This window comes from Symsagittifera roscoffensis, chromosome 2, assembly GCF_963678635.1.
Source record: "Symsagittifera roscoffensis chromosome 2, txSymRosc1.1, whole genome shotgun sequence".
NCBI classification, from domain to species: domain Eukaryota; kingdom Metazoa; phylum Xenacoelomorpha; order Acoela; family Convolutidae; genus Symsagittifera; species Symsagittifera roscoffensis.
In genome coordinates this window covers 52,998,767-53,022,122 of record NC_087063.1, presented here as the reverse complement: position 1 = coordinate 53,022,122, position 23,356 = coordinate 52,998,767, and the positions used below count along the sequence as shown (strand labels likewise).

The following is a 23,356-nucleotide window of genomic DNA, read 5'->3' as shown; positions in this document are numbered from 1 at the left end:
CTAGTACCCAAGTTTGTTTGTTTTGTTAAGTATTTAGGAAAAATATATGCATATTTATTAGAGAAACGTTGGAACCAGTTCAAGGGCTCGATAAAAGATGTGATAACTCATTGTTTATATATTGAAGCTAGGATGATAAAGCTTTGAGGTTAAGCGTAAATTACAACATTATTCATGATGTTTTATCAGATTTACTGTTAAAGATTTTTCAGTCACTTTTTTTGGTCATTTTTTGTTAGTCCTTTTTAATGTTACAGGACTTTTTTTTAAATGAGTACACATCAGTTTTTTAGGAAGAACTTTTCGTAGAGATGACGGACCTCGGTGGAAGGAGTATGATTAGTTTGGTCTTGGGCAGGGCTTTCTCCTAGTACCCGAGTTTGTTTGTTTTGGTAAGTATTTTGGAAAAAAAATAAGAATATTTATTAGAGAAACGTTAAAACCAGTTGAAGGGCTCGAAAAAAGATGTGATAACTCATTGTATATTGAAGCTAGAATAATAAAACTATGAGGTTAAGCGTAAAGTACAACAGTGTTGATGATGTTATTATCAGATTTATAGTTAAACGTTTTCAGTCACATTTTTTGGTCATTTTTTTGTTGTTACAGTACTTTTTTTTTATTAATGATTATACATCAGTTTTTGACAAAGAACTCGTCGTAGAGATGACGGTTTTAAGGAGAGGGGTATCAATAGTTTGGTCTTGAGCAGGGTTTTCTCCTAGTACCCGAGTTTGTTTGTTTTGTTAAGTATTTAGGAAAAATATATGCATATTTATTAGAGAAACGTTAAAACCAGTTGATGGGCTCGAAAAAAGATGTGATAACTCATTGTATATTGAAGCTAGAATAATAAAACTTTGAGGTTAAGCGTAAAGTACAACAGTGTTGATGATGTTATCATCAGATTTATAGTTAAACGTTTTCAATCACTTTTTTTGGTCATTTTTTTGTTGTTACAGTACTTTCTTTTTTATTAATGAGTATACATCAGTTTTTTAAGAAGAACTCGTCGTATAGATGAAGGATTTAAGTGAGAGGGGTATCAATAGTTTGGTCTTGAGCAGGGCTTTCTCCTAGTACCCGAGTTTGTTGGTTTTGTTAATTATTTAGGAAAAATATATGCATATTTATTAGAGAAACGTTAAAACCAGTTGAAGGGCTCGAAAAAAGATGTGATAACTCATTTTATATTGAAGCTAGATTAATAAAACTTTGAGATTAAGCGTAAAGTACAACAGTGTTGATGATGTTATTATCAGATTTATAGTTAAACGTTTTCAGTCACTTTTTTTGGTCATTTTTTTGTTGTTACAGTACTTTTTTTTTATTAATGAGTATACATCAGTTTTTTAAGAAGAACTCGTCGTAGAGATGACGGTTTTAAGGAGAGGGGTATCAAGAGTTCAGTCTTGAGCAGGGTTTTCTCCTAGTACCCGAGTTTGTTGGTTTTGTTAAGTATTTAGGAAAAATATATGCATATTTATTAGAGAAACGTAAAAACCAGTTGAAGGGCTCGTTAAAAGATGTGATATATCATTGTATATTGAAGCTAAGATGATAAAGCTTTGAGGTTAAGTGTAAATTACCTTATTATTGATGATGTTTTTATCAGATTTACCGTTAAAGTGTTTTCAGTCACTTTTTTTGGTCATTTTTTGTTAGTCCTTTTTTTTGTTACAGGACTTTTTTTTTGTGAGTACACATCAGTTTTTAGTAAGAACTTTTCGTAGAGATGATGGACTTCGGTGGGAGGAGTATCATGAGTTAGGTCTTGGGCAGGGCTTTCTCCTAGTACCCGAGTTTGTTTGTTTTTGTAAGTATTTAGGAAAAATATATGCATATTTATTAGAGAAACGTTATAACCAGTTGAAGGGCTCGATAAAAGATGTGATAACCCATTGTATATTGAAGCTAGGCAGATAAAATTTTGAGTTTAAGCGTAAAGTACAACAGTGTTGATGATGTGATTATCAGATTTACTGTTAAAAATTGTTCAGTTGTTTTTTTGGTCATTTTTTGTTAAAGTCCTTTTTGTTGTTACAGGACTTTTTTTTAATGAGTACACATCAGTTTTTTTAAGAGAACTCCTCATAGAGATGACGGATTCAAGTGGGAGGGGTATCATTAGTTCGGTCTTAAGCAAGGCTTTCTCTTAGTACCCGAGTTTGTTTGTTTTGTTAATTATTTAGGAAAAATATATGCATATTTATTAGAGAAATGTTAAAACCAGTTGAAGGGCTCGATAAAAGATGTGATAACTCATTTTATAATGAATCTAGGATAATAAAACTTTGAGGTTAAGCGTAAAGTACAACAGTGTTGATGATGTTATTATCAGATTTACGTTTTCAGCCACTTTTTTTGGTCATTTTTTTGTTGTTAAAGTACTTTTTTTTTATTAATGAGTATACATCAGTTTTTTAAAAAGAACTCGTCGTAGAGATGACGAATTTAAGTGAGAGGAGTATCAATAGTTCGGCCTTGAGCAGGGCTTTCTCCTAGTACCCGACTTTGTTTGTTTTGTTAAGTATTTAGGAAAAATATATGCATATTTATTAGAGAAACGTTAAAACCAGTTGAAGGGCTCGATAAAAGATGTGATAACTCATTGTATATTGAAGCTAGGCAGATAAAATTTTTAGTTTAAGCGTGAAGGACAACAGTTTGATGATGTTATTATCAGGTTTACTGTTAAAAAGTTTTCAGTCATTTTTTTGGTCATTTTTTGTTAAAGTCCTTTTTGTTGTTACAGGCCTTTTTTTAAGGAGTACACATCAGTTTTTTAGAAAGAACTTTTCGTAGAGATGACGGATTTAAGTGGAAGGGGTATCATTAGTTCGGTCTTAAGCAGGGCTTTCTCCTAGTACCCGAGTTTGTTTGTTTTGTTAAGTATTTAGGAAAAATATAGGCAGATTCATTAGAGAAACGTTAAAACCAGTTGAAGGGCTCGATAAAAGATGTGATAACTCAATGTATATTGAAGCTAGGATAATAAAACTTTGAGGATAAGCGTAACTTACAACATTATTGATGATGTTATTATCAGATTTCCTGTTAAAGTCTTTTCAATCACTTTTTTTGGTCATTTTTTGTTGTTACAGGCTTTTTTTTTATGAGTACACATCAGTTTTTTTAAGAGAACTCCTCATAGAAAAGACGGATTTAAGTGTGAGGGGTATCAATAGTTCGGTATTAAGCAGGGCTTTCTCCTAGTACCCGAGTTTGTTTGTTTTGTTAAGTATTTAGGAAAAATATATGCATATTTATTAGAGAAACGTCAAAACCAGTTGAAGGGCTCGATAAAAGATGTGATAACTCATTGTATATTGAAGCTAAGATGATAAAGCTTTGAGGTTAAGCGTAAATTACAACATTATTCATGATGTTTTATCAGATTTACTGTTAAAGTGTTTTCAGTCACTTTTTTTGGTCATTTTTTGTTAGTCCTTTTTAATGTTACAGGACTTTTTTTTAAATGAGTACACATCAGTTTTTTAGGAAGAACTTTTCGTAGAGATGACGGACCTCGGTGGAAGGAGTATGATTAGTTTGGTCTTGGGCAGGGCTTTCTCCTAGTACCCGAGTTTGTTTGTTTTGGTAAGTATTTTGGAAAAAAAATACGAATATTTATTAGAGAAACGTTAAAACCAGTTGAAGGGCTCGATAAAAGATGCGATAACTCATTGTATATTGAAGCTAGGCAGATAAAATTTTGAGTTTAAGCGTAAAGTACAACATTTTTGATGATATTTTCATCAGATTTACTGTTAAAAAGTTTTCAGTCATTTTTTTCGGTCATTTTTTGTTAAAGTCCTTTTTGTTGTTACAGGACTTTTTTTAAGGAGTACACATCAGGTTTTTAGGAAAAACTTTTCGTAGAGATGACGGATTTAAGTGGGAGGGGTATCATTAGTTCGGTCTTAAGCAGGGCTTTCTCCTAGTACCCGAGTTTGTTTGTTTTGTTAAGTATTTAGGAAAAATATATGCATATTTATTAGTGAAACGTTAAAACCAGTTGAAGGGTTCGATAAAAGATGTGATAACTCATTGTATATTGAAGCTAGGATGATAAAACTTTGAGCTTAAGCATAAAGTACAACAGTGTTGATGATGTTATCATCAGATTCACAGTTAGACGTTTTCAGTCACTTTTTTTGGTCATTTATTTGTTGTTACGGTACTTTTTTTTATTGATGAGTATATATCAGTTTTTTAAGAAGAACTCGTTGTAGAGATGACGGATTTAAGTGAGAGGGGTATCAATAGTTCGGTCTTGAGCAGGGCTTTCTCCTAGTACCCGAGTTTGTTTGTTTTGTTGAAGGATAGTTGCTAAGAAGCTTTTTGTAAAAAAAATAAGGAATGTTAGGAGAAATTAAATAATTTACAAAAAAACAATTCACTACATCGTATAGTAAACTTAGTGCAAAATTTTACGCTTACAAATTAAAAGTGCACTTTTACATAAATTTATTTGATGATATTCAAACCATGCACATCATGAATTCAATTCAAGTGTTTAAGTAGAATTTAAAAAGTAAAATGTGAAGAATAAATTGCGTAAAATCCACACAAATTATCATTTTTTTTATTTTTCTGGTAACCATTCGCCGATACTTTTTTTGTTACAAAGGATTTTGTTGTTCTTTTTTGCTCCAAAGAATCAGCAAAAAAGTAATTCTTGTTCAATCGAGCTATCATGATCCAGTGTTCTCCTCCATCAGTGCTTTGAGCTGAGTTCATCATTGCAAAAGAATATTTTGTTTGTTGAGGTACTTTATCAGAGGGGTAAGATCCACTGTACTTAAACCTGAGCTCAGGAATTCTTTCAATAATTTTGAACAAGTGAACTTGAAAAATGAACTGATCTAAAAACAAAGAACTTGATAGTTTGACTTTCACGTATTTAGGCATTGAATCAACAATGTCCAATACACAAGTCTTATGTAGTGGGCAAATGTTATTGAACACTGTCTTACATTCTAGGTTGAAGAAATGTCTCGGTTTATCAATTAAACAGCATTCATTTTCTATTTTTTCTGAAGTTTTAGCTCTGAAGAAAAACAAAATAGATAGAACAGAGACAATAACGATGGAAAGTCCCGAAAAAAGTTACCATGTGTCTATAGGAACCTGAAAACTCAAAAATAAATAAACATTGTTAGCGACTGTTCCCAATTTGTCAATTTGAATGTTTGATAGTCTTTTTCCCAAGCCTATCACTTCCGTTTCTTGCTCCAAGTGAAACTGGACAAACATTTCAAATCTCAAGCTTTCTCTGCTAAGTTCTGATTTATCCAACTGTTCAGCTGCATCCTGTAAGAAGTCAAGTCAAAAACTAGATTATAGTGATTTTGAAAATTTCCCATAGGAAGAGCTGGAAAATCTTCGTTAAACTGCATTGCTTTCATTATTTTAACATAGGGGCGACAAGGAGAAGTTGTATCTAAAGAAATAATTGCTCTTTCACCCCCGAATAATTCTAAGCTCTCTTAAATGAAATTGTTGATAGTTGAAAGGATTTCCATGAAATGATCCCGCAACGGCTGAATTTGTATTCATTGCAGCAGCTCTTCTCATTGGGGCATCATTGAAAACATTTCCAGAATAAACTGGTTTTGACAAGACGGAATGATAAAGAGTCTTGCTAACGTTACCATGTAATTTCAATGAGCAGATTCCTTTTCCAGATTGCATTGCAAGTATTGATGATTAGGTTCAGTTACTAAAGTTCTTCTAGTAAACAGCGAACAATCAACAAATTTCAGGTTAACTTTTCGGTTATTAGACAGCATGTAAAAATTAGGTCTTGCTCGAATTGATTTAATTCCAAGTTCAGTTTTTCGTAGTAATAATTTTTCACAAGTAAAATCAATGGCAAGCCTGCCATAAAGTGAAAAAGTTATCCCTGATTCTAAAAAGAGTTAGTCCTATCAGTGAACGGATACATATCAAATGCTTCCGGAAAATCTTCAAAACCATATCCGTGACAAGCAACTTTTCCTTTATTACTCACTGCCATTGAGTTGAATTTTTGCGATGTTTGTGCTTTATGAAGATATAATCGATTGGCGTTGTAAACCATTGTATTGTTAAATTAAACTTTATAATTGGAGAATAGAGAATAGAGAAGATTGTATACATAAATTAAGTAAGTTTGTAGGTCCTCATCTGAGTCATCTTCTGATTTCGCTTTATATTATGCTTCTCCTTTTTTAAAAGCATCAAACAGACTTCCTTTGAATAATTGAAGCTTTAAACTGAGGTGGGTTTCACGTATATCCAAATAAAGGCTACGGTCCGTCTCAAATTCAAACTCAATACTGCTTTCATCCAGAGATGTACTGGGAAATACTTCTTGGCTGTAAGATGAAATAATTGTTTCCGAAACTGGGATTTAATAAAAAATTTCCAAAGACGAATTTGTAAAAGCTCCGTACCGAAACTGACTACTTTGATTTATACTCGTTTTATTTTGTCAAAAATGTCTTTGCGAGAGAGACTGGTTTCGAACTACTTTTTCGAGAAATGTCTCTACTAGTTCTACGCTTGGTTTTTTTTTTCCACCTCCTAAATGTTTTTGTTCCAACATCTTGTGCTAATGTTTTTTTTTGTTCCACTAACGACGTCTCCCATCTCTGTTGTTGCAATTTCAAATAAATCTCCTCTTTTTCTTTTTCCAGCTGAGAATGCAGTGGAATGCAGTTCTCCCAAGAGTTTTCGCAAGAGCACCAAAACCTCTTCCACGCTGTCTTCCATGTCCACGAAAACTGTGAAAATTAGCTGAACTTTGAAAAACTTTTTCGTATGAAGTATATATCAAAAATGATTCTCCGAAATCTGAAAACAAGAGAACAACTCGTGTAGTTCCTAAGAACACAAAAGGAAGATTTTCCGCCTGTAGTATCCCTCAGTTCTATTTTTATGCTATGGAAAGAGTTTTATAAATAATTTTTAACTTTAAATTTGTAAAGGATTGATAATTCATGTACTGTAGTGTAGGTATATCTCCATTTTTTTTTACTTTGGAAATGAAAGAAATACAACGCAGTAAGGGAGTTTTTGTATCATATACTATTTTATATAAAATAACTATAAATCATTAGGGAATGTTTTCTTATGTCGTGTATTAACCCCCATGTATTAACATAGGCTATAGAGTATCCGGTCAGCAGGCTATGTATTAAGCTAGGCTATAGATTTTCCAATGTATTAGGATAGGGAATAGGTTTCCCAATGTATTAAGATACGAGGTTCCAGATGGTAAGATGGTAAGTTTCAGAAAAATTTTTGGCGCCCGAATTTTTTGAGCTCGATTTTGCCGATACTTGCGTTTCTTAGCTAGCTTCTACGGTTTAGATGTTTTAGTTATTGTTTTATAGGTTTAATTCAACGAGAAAACTATCTAAAGCTAAACTGAAACCTAACGAAACTTCGAGAAAAAAAATCATGTTTTTTGAAGAAAAAAAATTATATTCAAAAGATGAAGTATATAAATTACTGCTTCGTATAATCATGTAACCACAAGGTTACAGTTAATTAATCAATACTGAAATGAATGCTTTTACACCATCAGTTATTTACAAGTTCAAAGGTTTTGTGTGTATTCCGTCGTCCTGAACTTGTCTTTTGGGGTAAAAGTAGCTCAATCCCTTCTTTGTTTGCTCGTATGTAGCAACCATATGATTAATGGTTCTAAATCCTCTGTTTGTTGAAGTCAAGTTGATTGCTTCGTCGATTACTTTCCTGTATTTTTCCATAGGCCCATCACCGGATTCCTCTAGAATTCTTTTATTCAATCCTTTGCTGCTAAACTTCATTTTGTCTGATTTGTTGTCATAGCAACAATAAGTATTGCTGCATAAACATAGCATCTCCGTACACCTAAATTCTTCTTTGAACAGACCAGGCTCTCGTTTATCGTGCTTCTTGTGAACGCTACAACATGTTCGTCGATAAAAGTTTGTTTTTGAATCTGCTCTGAATGAATCTCTGCAATCTTTTTCTCTCAATTTTTCCCAGTCAACTTTTTTCTCCGGACGAATACAATCATACAAATTTTCCTCAGCAATAGCTAAATAAAGCGATTCCGTGTCCATTTCTAATTCCTCGAACTTATTTACATCACAAAATTTGTCAAAAAAATTGTAGTAAAGCTCAAGCATTCTCAGCATTGCATACTGCAGAATGAAAAATCCGACTATTATGGGTTCTGTGTGCTCAATTGTTGACTTTAGTAACTCAATCTCGTACAAGTCTTTCTGAACAGTGTTCAATCGTTTGAAGAGAGGTTCATTAGTTGCTTTGTGTGTTTTCTCATCATTCAAATACTTTGTGATCGTATGTCTCGATCTGTCCATTATCTGGTAACCGTAGGATGAATTGCCTAAAAGCTTCATAGTCTCTGCAACAACACCGGATAAAGGGTTCTCATCTCCTTCCCTTCTATCATCAACAACCGACTGAACAAACTTGTTGAAGCGTTTTCGAGGGAGATACTGTACAAAGCGGTAAACTTTTGTACACTGTAAGCCAAGTTCCATGTAGAAATTGAAAAGAGGAGTAATGATGGAACCATTTTCTAGTTTGAAACTAGATATTAGCATACGCTGGGGATGCTTCAGAAGATCATTTTCAATGGCATAATTTTGCATATATTCCCCAATGTCATTTCTTCCAACTTCAGTGTTTTTAAAAATTGGAGGAAAATTAGAAAATTTTGCTTTCAGTTCGTCTGGAACAACTAAGTCGCACTGAATATAGCCATAAAGAGATCCATCTCTTATTTTTTCCAATAAAGAATCAGTAGAGAGAGGTCTTTTGTAGGGAAAGTTGGATCGGATATGATTCTTCATTTTTTCGTTCGTTTTGAAGTTTTGCCACCACTCACATTCCCACATCTCTTCGATTTTGTATCCTTTTTCGCGAATATACTCACGTCTCAAGTCATCCATCTCTCTCCTTTTGTTTCCTCTCTCAATATCTTCATCGCTAATGGAGGGAAGAGTCTCCTGGCAAGGACAAAAATGGTAATAGCATCCCATTGCTTCAAACACTGTTTTGCAGTGATTGCAATATCCATCAACATTAAAACAGTCAGTTTTCTTTTGATTTCCAGATGTAAAGAAGCTCTCAATTCTGCATTCTGGTCTGGTTTCTTGGTAGTAGGACATGACCATGTTCTCAAAATTGCGAGATTGGTTATGTCTAGCATTGAATTTTTGCATATCGGAATCAAACTCCCATCTTGTGTACAATCCTGTTGGCATGTCTTGACATATTGAATAGGGATGCTGGCTCGCATCAATTCCAACAATTGATTTGCAGACGTTTGAGGAATCCCGGATAAAGGTTTCATCCACAACAGCTTTTCGAGTAAACACAATTGATGGTCCACCCGTCATATCCTCTCTAATTTTCTCGCACAAATCTCTCCCCTTTTGTCTCACTGAAAAACCCTTTTGTCTCACTGGCTTTGTAAGCTTTAAGAAAGGAGTCTAGAGGTGTTGCTCCACCCAAAAATTTCTTGATATCGAGAAACTGTATATCTCCAAACTTGAAGGATATGAAATCGTTAGCCTTTTTGATAACCATATGTTCAGCTTCTTTATCATTGATTAAGTAGGGAATCAGATAGCTCTTGATCAAGTTCAGATCATATCTTCCACTGTTAAACCCAAATACAGGTAACGTGTTAACATACCTCTCCAGATTTTGTTTCAAATCAATCAGCTGATTTTTCTGCATTCTCAAAAACTGAGTTGACATATCAGTTTCCTCTGTATCTTCTATACATCCATCTTCGTATTCAAAGTTTTCAGTTGGAAGATTTTGACATCTTTCATTGAACTCTTGGAAAATTTTTGACATTCGCTCATTCATTACTCTTTCAACATCTTGAAACTTAGTTCTCATTTCGATCTTACTTTTCTCAGCCAAAAGTTCGAGTCTGATTACAAAATCGATAATAAGCTTTTGCTGATCCTTGTTATAAAGAAAAATTGGTTCATCTATCAGGTTCGAGGATATTGATACAGTAATTGGAACGTGTTTTCCAATCCAAGTTGTTGTTTGGGTTAGCTTTCAGTTCATCTGATGGAACACATATCGACTCAAAATCGAAAATGGCTAGGTTGTTGAATAGTGTGTTATCTTTCGAAACTGGGATATTGAAACCTTCCAACTTTTCAAATAGCGTTTCTCGAAGTGTATATACATTCTTTGGATAAATGTGTCGCACTCTATCTTTACAAGACATAAGATGTCTGTTGAAGTTGTCTGATCTGTTGAAGAAACAGTCGCAGCTAGGACATCGAAAACACTTGAAGAAAGAATCAATATCATTCGTATGAATGATATGGTTGTTGAATCTTAGCAATTTCATTGTTTTTTCGAATTATCCAATACTTCGCCTGGCTAATTCTCCAACATATTCTCCTTCCTGAATATCAAAATCGTAAATGAATATGTTACGTTCAACTAGTCCCTCTACAACAGGTAAATCATCGATAGACACTCTACGAAAATTCTTCAGATCGTATCCATATTTTGATATAAACTCTGTAAACAGCTGAGATGTATGAGCATCGAGGTTACTATGACCGTGCAAAAACATTGTTAACGCACGGAAAAGACAAAGATGATCTTTGTATGGTTGTTTATCTTTGTCCGATAAAAGACAGTTTACTTGCGTATGTCATAGTAAAGGTTCAGGTAAGACAGAGTCTGGACATCCCATTGGGATGTTTTTCAGTAGTGCAGCAAAAATAGTAACATTTGTGATCAACTTGAACCTCCACTTTGTGTTCTGACGTTCTTTGGTGCATTGCTCCACGATATCAAACTTTTCAACTTTTCCCTGGATTGTAATCAAATCCGCTTTCGTACATAGTAAATGCGATTTTTCGAACAAAGTATTGTTTTCGTGTGCATAGTAATAACGATATTCTCCCGTTTCGACATTACGGAGAACAAATCCAAGAGCAATATTGATTTTTGCAGCGGAATCTAGCTTGTTGAAGACTGCTTCAAGCTTCTCGTTGTTAATCTTGGTATCTAACTTTGACATTTGAAAGTTAAATACCTTATGACTCCCATTCTCCATCTCAGTGTCAACCAGGAAGTGTTGACCAGCACTCAACTCCTCTTTGAGTTTGTCTCCATCATCCCCTTCCTCTTCCACTATCTTGTTCAAGTCTGCCACCGTATCACTTGGTTTCCGCTGTTTCACTCCATGTTCTTTTCTCCGGTGTTGTTGGAGCGACTAGTAACTCGGAAACTCCTGCTCGCAAGACGAGCAAACCGTTGATTGCTTGGAAGTTGATGGAGCATGTTTTTTGGCCACGTGATAATTCATTTCTTGTTTATTGTAAGTGAAATACTTACAATCAGGACAAGAAATAATCCCTGCTTGACAGTTTTTGCGATGTCGAGCCGCATCGGACCTCCTGTACTCTTTACCACAATCCTCGCATTTCACTTTCTCATTCCTGTTGAGTGATGGCATCTGAACAAAAGTGGGATATTTATTGTGTATCAAAATTAATTAAAAATACGTGGTACGTACAAAATTGGGAGATTTAAAATGTTCAAAAAAATTTAATAAAAATAATTTTTACTTACTTTGAATTGTTAAAAACATTTGAAATTTATTTCAAGTAGTTATACAAAGTATAGAGCAGTTGCTTTTAACGTAAAAGAAAATCAGAATGAAATAAGTTTTTTTTGCTTTTTATTAGAGAAAATCAACCAATCAGAATTGAGAATTTTTTTAGTAACACTGTTTGTTGGAAATCAACCAATCATAATTCAGCATTTTCTAAAAGTGAACTGTTTATTATTTAAAAAAATTTAATCATTATTTGAAAAATGTCTATCAAAAAACATTTGAGCTTCCTCCAGTTACTTTACAAGAAAAAGGAAAAAATTCCAATTGATTTTCTTATTGATGAAATAGATGTTGGCTCTTACTTTTTTCATAATTTTTTGGACGTCTTTATTGTACAAAATAGAGTTAACCGACTAAGTAAAGGTCTCTTCAGAAAAACTTACTCAATTAAAGAGTTTACGTTTGATTCACATATTGCGTATCAAATTTTAAACTTACAGCTGAATTACACCTCACAAGGAAAGAACTTTTGTTTATTCTCGAGAATTTGAAATTGATCAAAAAATCGTACGATAATATATCAAAAACTCTTTTTATCCCCTATCCAAATCCCAAAATTGTAAAAACACCTCAGCAAAGTTCTTTATTCCTTCATTTCTTTAAAGATTTTCAAAGTTCAAAATCCTGCTTGATTCGGTTTGGAATCAGATTTCCAGAAGTCTGCTTTGAAAAATTCGTCAAATTTGAGTTATCCTCCCAAATTTAATTAAAAATTAAAGAACTTGACTATCTACTTAAAAATCAGCAATTTCTCATTGATTACATACAAAAAATTCAATTTACTTGATGAAAAGTTGCAGAGATGTAACTTTTATTAATTTTCTTTCTTTTGTTACTTATATCAGCAATATTTCTTATTTTTACTGCAAACAACTTTTGGTCATTTACTTTTGCAATTGCTTTTGTGTTTATTTTTACTTATTTGGAAGATTTAAGTCCTTAAAAGGGTCTTCTGATTGGATGCGACAACTAGAACAAAAATGAACTTTTTTTTTGTGATTGGAAACGACAATTCCCAAAATGGAGCTTTGTTTCCGATTGGACACGACGTTTATCCAAGAATCCCATAAAATGAAGCTGAAATCTGATTAGACACGACTACAATCCAAATAAGGAAAATCAATTCTGATTGGTTAAACCCACACGTTCGAGTTGAAGGTACCCCTAACTCCTATCTAAAAATCATTTTATTTTCAACTTAACTACCGTCAACTACCTGCTCTCTCAGCTCTAAATATCTTAATTTCAACTTATCTTCCGTCATCTACCCCTCTCTCAACTCTTTCTTGTTTTTACTCTCGTACTCAATTTATTGCTCAAAATGATCTTCTCAGTGCAAAACAGCAATCTGATGTACTCTGTAGAATTTTCTCCTGATCTAGTACAAATTCAAGTGCGAGAAACAGTCTCTGGAGTTTTTCTGGCACGAATGGATATCCCAATCCAAGTCTGGCACATGGTGGAAGTGATGCGAAGGGATTTCAACGAACATCATTTGATGCAAGTTCCCATCACAGAGAACCAACTTGGAACAATGCAAATGATGGGGGAAGTTTCTGATCATGTGGGAATGAACTATCCCGAGATTCCGGACTCAAGATTTGCGGCTCAACCAGTCGACGACTTCCTCTTTCCTTGGGAGGAGGAAGGATCAGTCGAAAACCCCATCACAATAGATGAAGATGAGGGATTCTCAGAAACAATGACGCCTCAAAACACTCCTCCACAACAACCACCAACAATGGAACCTCGTCCAGCTCTGCGTTCTATAGAGAACCTCCAGAACTCTTCTGCTGCTCGACTGCTCTTTGATTAAATGTTTGGGTAAATAAAGATTGTTTGGTTTTGACTTCGTTTTCTGTAATTAATTTCTTCAATTTCATTTTAATTATGAGAATAGATGAGACGTTCACGGTAAATCATTGAAAAACAATTAAAACTTAATTTAGTGCTCCGAACTCGCACATATGTTAAAAAACTTGATTAATTTTTGCACAAAAACTCGGAAAAACACTAGAAAAACTGTACACAAGTAAAAAGTTACCTAATCGATATTGCATCTTGTACACACTTTTAGCCTTTTGCAGAAAAAATTGAAACACTTTTTGCATTTTGTCGAAAAAAAGTAAAATACTTTTCGCATTTTGTCGAAAAAAGTAAAACACTTTTCGCATTTTGTCGAAAAAATTGAAATACTTTTAGCATTTTATCGAAAAAAGTAAAACACTTTTCGCATTTTGTCGAAAAAATTGAAACACTTTTCGCATTTTATCGAAAAAGTAAAACACTTTTCGCATTTTGTCGAAAAAATTGAAACACTTTTCGCATTTTATCGAAAAAAGTAAAACACTTTTCGCATTTTGTCGAAAAAATTGAAACACTTTTAGCATTTTATCGAAAAAAGTAAAACACTTTTAGCTTTTTGTAGAAAAAATTGAAACATTTTTCGCATTTGTAGTGAAAAAGTGATACACTTTTCGCATCTTGTTAAAAAAAGTGAAACACTTTTCGAAACTTCTCAAAAAAGTTGAAACACTTTTTGCATTATGTCAAAAAAATTGAAGCACATTTTACAACTTGTTAAAAAACTTGAAATGTTTTTTGCAACTTTTTGAAAATCAAAAGAAAAATTACTTCTTTCTTACATGTTTGAAAATTTTTTTTGCAAATGTTTTTGACAACGGTGATTTTTTTCGGTAATTAATGGTAACTTTGTAAACATATGAGTGAAAATAGATGGAATATCAGAAGTTTTTTATTGAAAAATTGACATGATCCCTATTTACAAATCCATAACCATTAATAAAACAGCCATTTATTTTTAACAAATCATGTTCATATTTTGAGTTTTGTACTTTACGAACTCTTTCCAGAAAAGCTGAACCAATAGTTTGTGTGGAAGCTAGTTTCTGGTTAGAACATAAATAGTGACGTTTGAATTTTTTGCGTAACAGTCTTTTCTTTGCAACACTTGGCATTTTTGCTGCTCCTTTCCATTTCAAATTGTGATGAACAGCGCGGTCAAGTTGATTGAAAACTTCGCCAGTTGATGAAATAACATTCGAATAAAATCTGTGTTTGTACAGAGTGTAAAGACAATCAATAATTTGGTATGAGAAATGAAAATTACCCAATCGTTGTAAAATTTGATCGAAAGATGAACCAATCAGAAGTATGTGGAACTTACAATTTTCCAAAGAACAGTAAGAATTGTGGGTAGAGACACAAAAATTATTGGTTACTAAATATTTTTCGTACAAATCACTGGAAACGGAAATAAATAGCGATTTTTGACAATACTCTGAATAAAAGCAGGGAAGAGCTTGACACATAGCTGCAGCCATCTGAAACAATGATTTTTGCTGAGAATTGTGGATTTATATAGGAACACTAACACCTACACAATTCCATATTTGGAAATTTCCCTCAAAAATACCAATTATAGTTCTATTTTCTTTTATGGTTCAGTGAATGACTCATATTGTTTACTTCCAGTTTCATTTCATCTCAAAATCATTTCTCTCATTTCTTTTCATCTGATCAGTCTGTTCTTCAAAAAAGTACTCAAGAAAAGACACAAGACCCAATTACTTTGAATTTTCAAAAATCAAACAAGAATTGGGAGATTTGCTTGGTCCCAAAAATCCTACAAAGGGAAAGGTTATTTTGAACCCTGCTTTCAACTATTCAAGAAAATTGAGTTGGGACAACTCGAAAAAAGACAGCAAGTCTATCTTGGTGAAAAAGAAGGAGAAGCAATCTCAGCAATTAGAAATACTGGTATTCACGATGCTGAAAACCTTGGACTCGTTCCTATATTGGAACTCACTTCTGACAAAGAGTCAACTATGGATCAGGAGCTTGCCAACTGCAACAAAGTGTATGACATATCAACATACAAAAGAAGACAAGTTTGTGTCACGATCAAGAGGTACAATATTAACAAACCTCCCTACATTCAGATTCGACTGTTCACCGCAAAAGATAATGAAGCAATGAAACAAGTTGCCTATGTCAATTATACTTTGAACGAATTCAAAGAACTGTCCCAAATTTTGGGAGACTTTATGTTTGTTGAGAAGTGTAATGTACAATAAATTGTATTATTTATGTTTTTTGTCTTGTAATTTAACTATTTATCCTCAAAATTATTTTTCATTTAGTATTGGCGTTGAACAGTATGAGTTGGAATATTGGTTTTTCAAGAATTTTAATCTTAAAACTTCACAATAAATTGGGACTTTTTCATATTGTTCTAGAAGAAAAGTCCCAAAAAGTTTCACTAACAATTATAGAATCCCAAAATTTACCAAACTTACAGAATTTGGATGTAGACTCACAAATATCTCACTTTGAGTGGATTCTGCATAATGGTAGAAGAAAAATTCTTATAGGATACAGATCAGATACCAAAAGAATAGAACTTGTAGAATATCGTAGAAATGGAAATCAATGGAAAAATAATCAATCTTTACAACTACAAAGAGAAAAATATGATAAATTACTCCATATGCTTCCTTCGTTACTAGGTTATGTAGAGACCTTCAAAAAATTTTGTATCATTATTGACGAATGCACTGTAGAAAATGAACGTACAGAAATTGAATGAATTTCTAAGAGTTTTTGACATTATTAGGCAAGATTTCTCATCAAATACAAAAAGAAAAAAACTATTTCTTTGTACCTGTATTGTTTTGGACCCGGACATAAATTTAAAAGAAATGGACCAAAAATTTCCGTTTGGAGGACTAATTGGATACGGAAATTTCTGTATGGATTAATTTTTTGCAAAGTCCAAAATTCTACATGACTCTGCTGGATCTGTGAAATCTACTACAAAAAAAGGTCCTGGGTATTGTTATGTTGCACCTAGTCTCCCCATTTCATGCTTTCTTGGTCACGTGACTGGATTATTTTTATATTTATATGTTAAAATATTTGCTTCATCAGTATATGCATATATGCATTGTTTGGAAACAAAGATTATTAATTTGGATGACTACGCTTGCCCTAAAGTTCAGTTTTTGATATTCAAAGATAAAGAATATGATTGGAGGTGTAGCAACTACCCATTTCATCATGCAAAAACTCTTCACTGTGCAGCAAAGAAAAGCATTTGCATAGGGAACATGGACTCTGCTGGATCTGTGAAATCTACTACAAAAAAAGGTCCTGGGTATTGTTATGTTGCACCTAGTCTCCCCATATGTTAAAATATTTGCTTCATCAGTATATGCATTGTTTGATTGTTAATCATTTTAAACAAAAAACTCCAGGGAAATCAGTTAACAGAAAATATTGAAAAATCTAGAAGCCACCAACACGGAATTTTTTTGCAAAAGGTTGTGAATAATGTAAGATTCTATCAGAATTTTTGGAAACAAAGATTATTAATTTGGATGACTACGCTTGCCCTAAAGTTCAGTTTTTGATATTCAAAGATAAAGAATATGATTGGAGGTGTAGCAACTACCCATTTCATCATGCAAAAACTCTTCACTGTGCAGCAAAGAAAAGCATTTGCATAGGGAACATGGACTCTGCTGGATCTGTGAAATCTACTACAAAAAAAGGTCCTGGGTATTGTTATGTTGCACCTAGTCTCCCCATTTCATGCTTTCTTGGTCACGTGACTGGATTATTTTTATATTTATATGTTAAAATAATTGCTTCATCAGTATATGCATTGTTTGATTGTTAATCATTTTAAACAAAAAACTCCAGGGAAATCAGTTAACAGAATGAGTCTAGTTGTTTTGGATATTGAATGTATCGAAATCAATATAGTGAAAGAATTAGGAGTTTATAAGGATGGACAAACAGAAGGATAATCCTTTCTTCCTCCCAAAAAATTCAAACCAACATCCCAATCTTTTTGGTGAAAACAGCATCTTCATGGAATCAATCGGAGCAGTGGTTACAAAAAATATACTGAACTTGAAAAAATATTGAAAAATCTAGAAGCCACCAACACGGAATTTTTTTGCAAAAGGTTGTGAAAAATGTAAGATTCTATCAGAATTTTTGGAAACAAAGATTATTAATTTGGATGACTACGCTTGCCCTAAAGTTCAGTTTTTGATATTCAAAGATAAAGAATATGATTGGAGGTGTAGCAACTACCCATTTCATCATGCAAAAACTCTTCACTGTGCAGCAAAGAAAAGCATTTGCATAGGGAACATGGACTCGATGTTTTTTTAACAAATTGTAAATTATATTCTTCTTAATGTACTACCATTTTCAAATTTTAATTAGTTTTCATTGTCAAATTTTTATTTTTAGAGGTAAGATGGTCGATCAATGTGACAAGCCCGTAAATTTAGGAAATTTTGTTTTTGATGAAGAAAATCATGAACGAAAATCATGGAAATTGTTTGGACGTACATGTAATAGATCTCTTTTAGTTTTTTTGTGCCAATTTTTTGTCATAGTTTTGATGCTAGTATGTGCAATCGTTCGAATGATGTTATCCACAACATGTGAAGAAACAACAGTTTGGGTAGCTATTTTATCAAGTACAGTCGGTTAAATTCTACCTTCTCCAAAGCTATGAATAAAATAATGTCTACCAAAAAACGAATTTTTATTTCCCTAGTTGGACCAAGTGGATCTGGAAAATCGCATTTTATTTTTGATTGGTTGAAAATTGGTACTTTTCAACCAGCATTCGACAAAACTTTTTATTTTTATCAACATTATCAACCTCTTTATAGTAAAATGCAAAGAAAAAACCTTAAATTTATCCAAGGAGTAGATTTTGACTTGCTTGAAAATCTCCCCAATAATGGAACTAAGTATTTGCTTATATTTGATAATTCTCGTGAAGAAATATCAAACTCCAAACAATTTGTAAAAATTGCTACTGAGGGGAGACACAGGGGTCTGAATACAATATACATCAAACACAATTTATTTCATCAAAGCAAATTAGGACGAGATGTAGAGTTACAAAATACACACATAGTCTTGTTCAAGTCGCCGAGGTATGTTTTACAAATCAATACATTAAGTCAACAACTAGGTCTAGGATCTCAATTGAAAGTGTGGTATCAAGATGCAACATCCGTTCCTTATGGTCATTTACTTATTGATTTAACCCCAAAAACAGTTGATTCACTTAGGTATTGCACTAATAGTGGCTCAGTTCCAACAAAATTTTACTTACCAGCTGGAATAGAAACAAAGTTTTTGGACGATGAGTACACATTACGTCTCTATTCTCCCAATATTTCAAAAATTTTCCCTGAGGCTTCGAAAACAATTCAATCTCAATTGCCCAAAAAATTTCATTCAGTTTCTCAGCGAGTGTTTAGTAAACCTATTAAGAAGAGAGCTTCGAGACCTTCGGAAAGAAGACGTAGTAAAATATCGAAAAGAAATTTTAGAACTAACACAAAAAAGAACTCCTCTACACAAAAGAAGAATTATGTTAAGTTCAACTAAAGGGTTACAATTGATATCTATCATCACCCCTTTTGTCATTAAACGATTGACATAGTATGGAACAGTTTGTTTTAATTCCGTTCTCAATTTATCAATCACAAAGTACACATCCAAGAAAACTAAAATTGGAACAAAAGCAAGAAAAAGAGGAGATTGTACCAAAAAATTTTGATTCTGCTTACAGTGCTGTAAATGCGAGGTTGAAAACGAGCAACAATAAGCATATTATTGATCTAATTTTGAATTCTCCTAAAATTAAAATCAGCCAGTCAGACAATATTATATTGGATAATCGAGATACAAAAGAATCTATTGTAGACTTTGTGTGTGCACTAAAGCGAAAAAATACCGATTTTCCAGATATTTACTTTACTATTTTGGAAGCAACACATATTCCTCCTAAAATAGTTATTAACATGAATGCCAAAGCAAAAGATAGAGGAACTTGGATCCCTTTCAAAATCTGAAAAGGTAAGATTAAACAGATTGTATTCTAGGGGCAGAGCTGCGTACGGTTCTATTCAAAACTTGAGTAAAGCGAGTGGTTTATCAAAAAAGAAAGTAGAAAAATTTTTACAAACCAAGACATCGTATACAAAATTTGGTCCACCAATCCGGTCTTTCCGAAGACTTCAAGCGTTTTCTAAATATATCAATGAAATCTGGTGTATGGACTTGGCTTTTGTAGACAAGTTAGCTAGTCAAAACAATGGAGTCAATTATTTATTAGTTGCTGTAGATATTTTTTCGAGATTTGTCAGAGTTCAAACAATGAAAACAAAGTATGCCAAAGACACTTTACGAGCTTTTAGAAAAATGATTTAACGAAAAAAAAAACACTCCTGAAAAACTTTGGGTTGATAAAGGAACAGAATATGGGGGAACTTTTAAAAAGTTTTGCAAGGACAAAGACATTGAAGTTTACTCAACAATGAGTGAAACAAAAGCTGCATTTGCAGAGAGAGCAATTCAATCTTTAAAACATATAATATATCGTTACATTGAAGATCATGGTGAAAAATTTGTCCCCAAATTGCAGCAATTTGTTTCTACATTGAACTGCCTCAAAAATCGATCAATTGGAAAATCTCCCAGAGATGTGAAAAACAGTGATTTTTTATCAATATTGTATAACAAATCATTCAAGAAATATACTAAACCAAAATTCAAAGTTGGTGAAAGAGTTAGAATTTCGAAAAATGATATTCCGTTCCGAAAAGGATACAAGCCACAGTTTACCGATGAAATTTGTGAAATTTCGGCAATATCTACAAAAAAACCTCCAACGTACATCATCAAAGATCTCGAAAAAGAAAAAATTCTGGGAAAATTTTATGAAAAAGAGCTGAAAAAAAGTTCAGATTAGTGGTAAATCATTTTTTAAATTGAATTTCTATCGATCAGTTGTCATGGGTTCTTTTACTATTGAGCTAGTTTCTAATGCTTCTTTTAATTGTTATCCGAATAACAGTCTTAGTTCCTTTACAAATTTTCTACCGGAACAAATACATCTAAAACGATAATGGGAGGTTGCTATTTCAGAAATATCGTACCCTTCTTTGTACCAAAACGTTACAGAGGGAAAGTTTACTTTCGTAGATGGACGAGAAAGTCCTGAGGAAAAAAAAAGAAAAACTCAACCGATGCATGTTGAACCTGGATTGTATCCAAGTATTGTTGATATAGTTGTAGCCATGAATGACAAAGTTCGAAAACGTATAAGCGCACAAAAATATGAATGTAACGGTATTTATGTATCAGTAGATAAGATTACACAAAAAGTTGCCATTCATTTACCTGAGGATCAATCAGTGTTTATAATTCAAAGTGCTGATTTGAGTCACATTTTTGGTTGTGATTTAGAACAACATCAGACAGGTGTTATAATGAAAGGAAAAGGACCACATTATCCTCAGTATTCTTACGATATTATAAGATTACATTCCTTAATGATTTATAGTGATATTATAGAATATAATATAGTAGGCGATACAAAAACTCCATTACTGCGTTGTATTCCTTTCATTTCCAAAGTAAAAAATGGAGACATAATATCTACAGGACAGTACATGAACTATCAATCCTTCACAAATCTACAATTTAAAAAATTATTAAAAAACTCTTTCCACAGCATAAAAATAGAACTAAGGGATACTACAGGTGAAAAAATTCCTTTTGTGTCCGTAGGAATTACACGAGTTGTCCTCTTGTTTCGCAAGATTTCGGATAATCATTTTTGATTTATACTTCATACGAAATGGTTGCTCAAAGTTCAGCCAACTTTCCTATTTTTCGTGGACATGCAAGGCAGCGTGGAAGAGGTTTTGGTGCTCTTGCACAAACTCTTGGGAGAACTGCAATTCCCTTCATTAAAAAATATATAGTCCCAGCTGCAAAAAGAATCGGAGCAGATTTATTTGAAATTGCCGCTCCAGAGATTGGAGAAGTTGTCAGTGGGCGAAAAAACTCAAAACGTTTGCAAAAGATGTTGGAACAAAAACAGTTCGAAAACAGCTGGGAGGTGGAAAAAAAAGAAATTCAAGCGTAGAACAAGAAGAACCATTTCTCGAAAGAGTAGTTCAAAAATCAGTCGCTCTCGCAGAGACATTTTTGACAAGATAAAATGAGTGTAAATCAAAGTAGTCATTTTCGGTACGGAGCGTTTACAAATTCTTCTTTGTAGATTTTTGATAAAGTCCCAGTTTTGGAAACAATCATGTCATCTTACACATAAAACAAGACTACTCGTATCAAGACAAAGCCCTGGATGTTCCGACTGCATTTTAAGGTTTATGGAGCAGTGATAATATTAAAAAAATTAAATTAAATAAAACAAAATTAAAAAATTTTTTTTCTAAAATTTGAAAATTTTTATGAAAATCATCCCCTAAGGGCAATGAAAAGAGCAAAAGGATAAAATTCGCTCCTTGTAACAAATCAATTATGGCAAATAAGCTTCTATCAACCAGTTTTGAACGTCTCAATTGACCAAAATGGCAATCTTTAAACCCTCGTAGTTTTAGGAGAATTTGGTCACAGGTAAAAAAAATTTTGTCACAGGTAAAAAAAACCACCCCGAGCACGAATATTTTGTTACTTTCGTATCGAAAGTCGGAATAATAATAGAGTTTTAAATTGAACAAGTTCTTTCTTTAATTCGATAATGGGTTAATACATTGTTAGATGGAGAAGTAAGGAAGGCTGTTAAACTTTTTTCTGTTGACAAGGAAACTGAGCAAGCAAAATATGTCTAAAGAATAGCTAATAAATTAACCGAGCAGACTAAGCTTCTCTGTTGTGATAAACGTTTTTAAATATGGCTCTGGTTTGAGAGTCTTGTCAGTGTAAAAAATATTTCAAAAAAAAGGCTAAGCATTTCCCGCTGTTAGGTTCTTTCGATCAATGGGTTGCGATATAGATTTTTTAAAAGGAAAATTTTGTTCACTACAAAATTTACTGTAGGATTTCAATTCAAAGTTTTTGACGATTGGTAGAGACTTTTATAAAGAGTACGTCTCGAGTTGTCTTGCAACTAAGCAATAAACTACTTTAAAAGCTTGAATATTATGTTTCAGCTTTGATTGTAACACATCGTCGAAAGATAATTTTCGAACACATTTTCAAATAAAGCCCAACGCAAAAATGAGAAGGTTGACCGCAGACCAATCAAAGTCATCTCAAGGGTTGAATTTTGGGAAACCAAAAACCAGAACCGTGCTTAGCTTTAATATAAATTATATAATTAATTTTAGCACTTTTCAATTACAATCCCCTTCCCTATCACATTACATCCTTCCATATTCAAACAAGGCTGCTCGTATCAGTTTAGAATGCCCTGAAGGTTCCGACTGTCCTTAAACTAGTCTCTGATAAGTTTTTTGGCTAATGAGTTATAGGCAAACTAAGACTTTCAAGCTGAATAATTACAATCGCAAATAGAATTAATCAGACCTTCCCCAATTGAATTTGTAACAACCTTTTTGTGCAGCATGATTCGTCATGCGTAAATAATGCGCGTTTAGCTTTCAACATCAAAGTAATGCAGCGCTTTTACAACCACGTTAGCCTTTTTTTGAGCCATGAACCTTTAGTGGTAAGCGCAACGCCTCTGGGACCACGAAAAACACAGGATCAATTCCACGAGAAGTTTTTTTTTCTGAGAATTGGTCTGACTAAAAAAAGCAACCCAGCATTTATATTCCTTACTGTCTTTGAAAATTGGAACAACAAGACTGCTGGTAT

At 33.1% G+C, this 23,356-nt stretch overlaps 1 protein-coding gene across 1 annotated transcript in view; it reads right to left on the bottom strand.

Annotated features, from left to right (window-relative positions):
• LOC134839874 (acetylcholine receptor subunit alpha-type acr-16-like) overlaps positions 1–23,356 on the bottom strand; it is a 59,065-nt gene that overhangs the window by 13,316 nt on the left and 22,393 nt on the right. Inside the window, exons 3-4 of the mRNA XM_063855498.1 lie at positions 11,084–11,196; positions 8,891–9,011 (exon numbers count right to left, since the gene is read on the bottom strand). Coding sequence (XP_063711568.1) covers positions 8,891–9,011; positions 11,084–11,196 — 234 coding nt within the window. The remainder of the gene's footprint in view (positions 1–8,890; positions 9,012–11,083; positions 11,197–23,356) is intronic.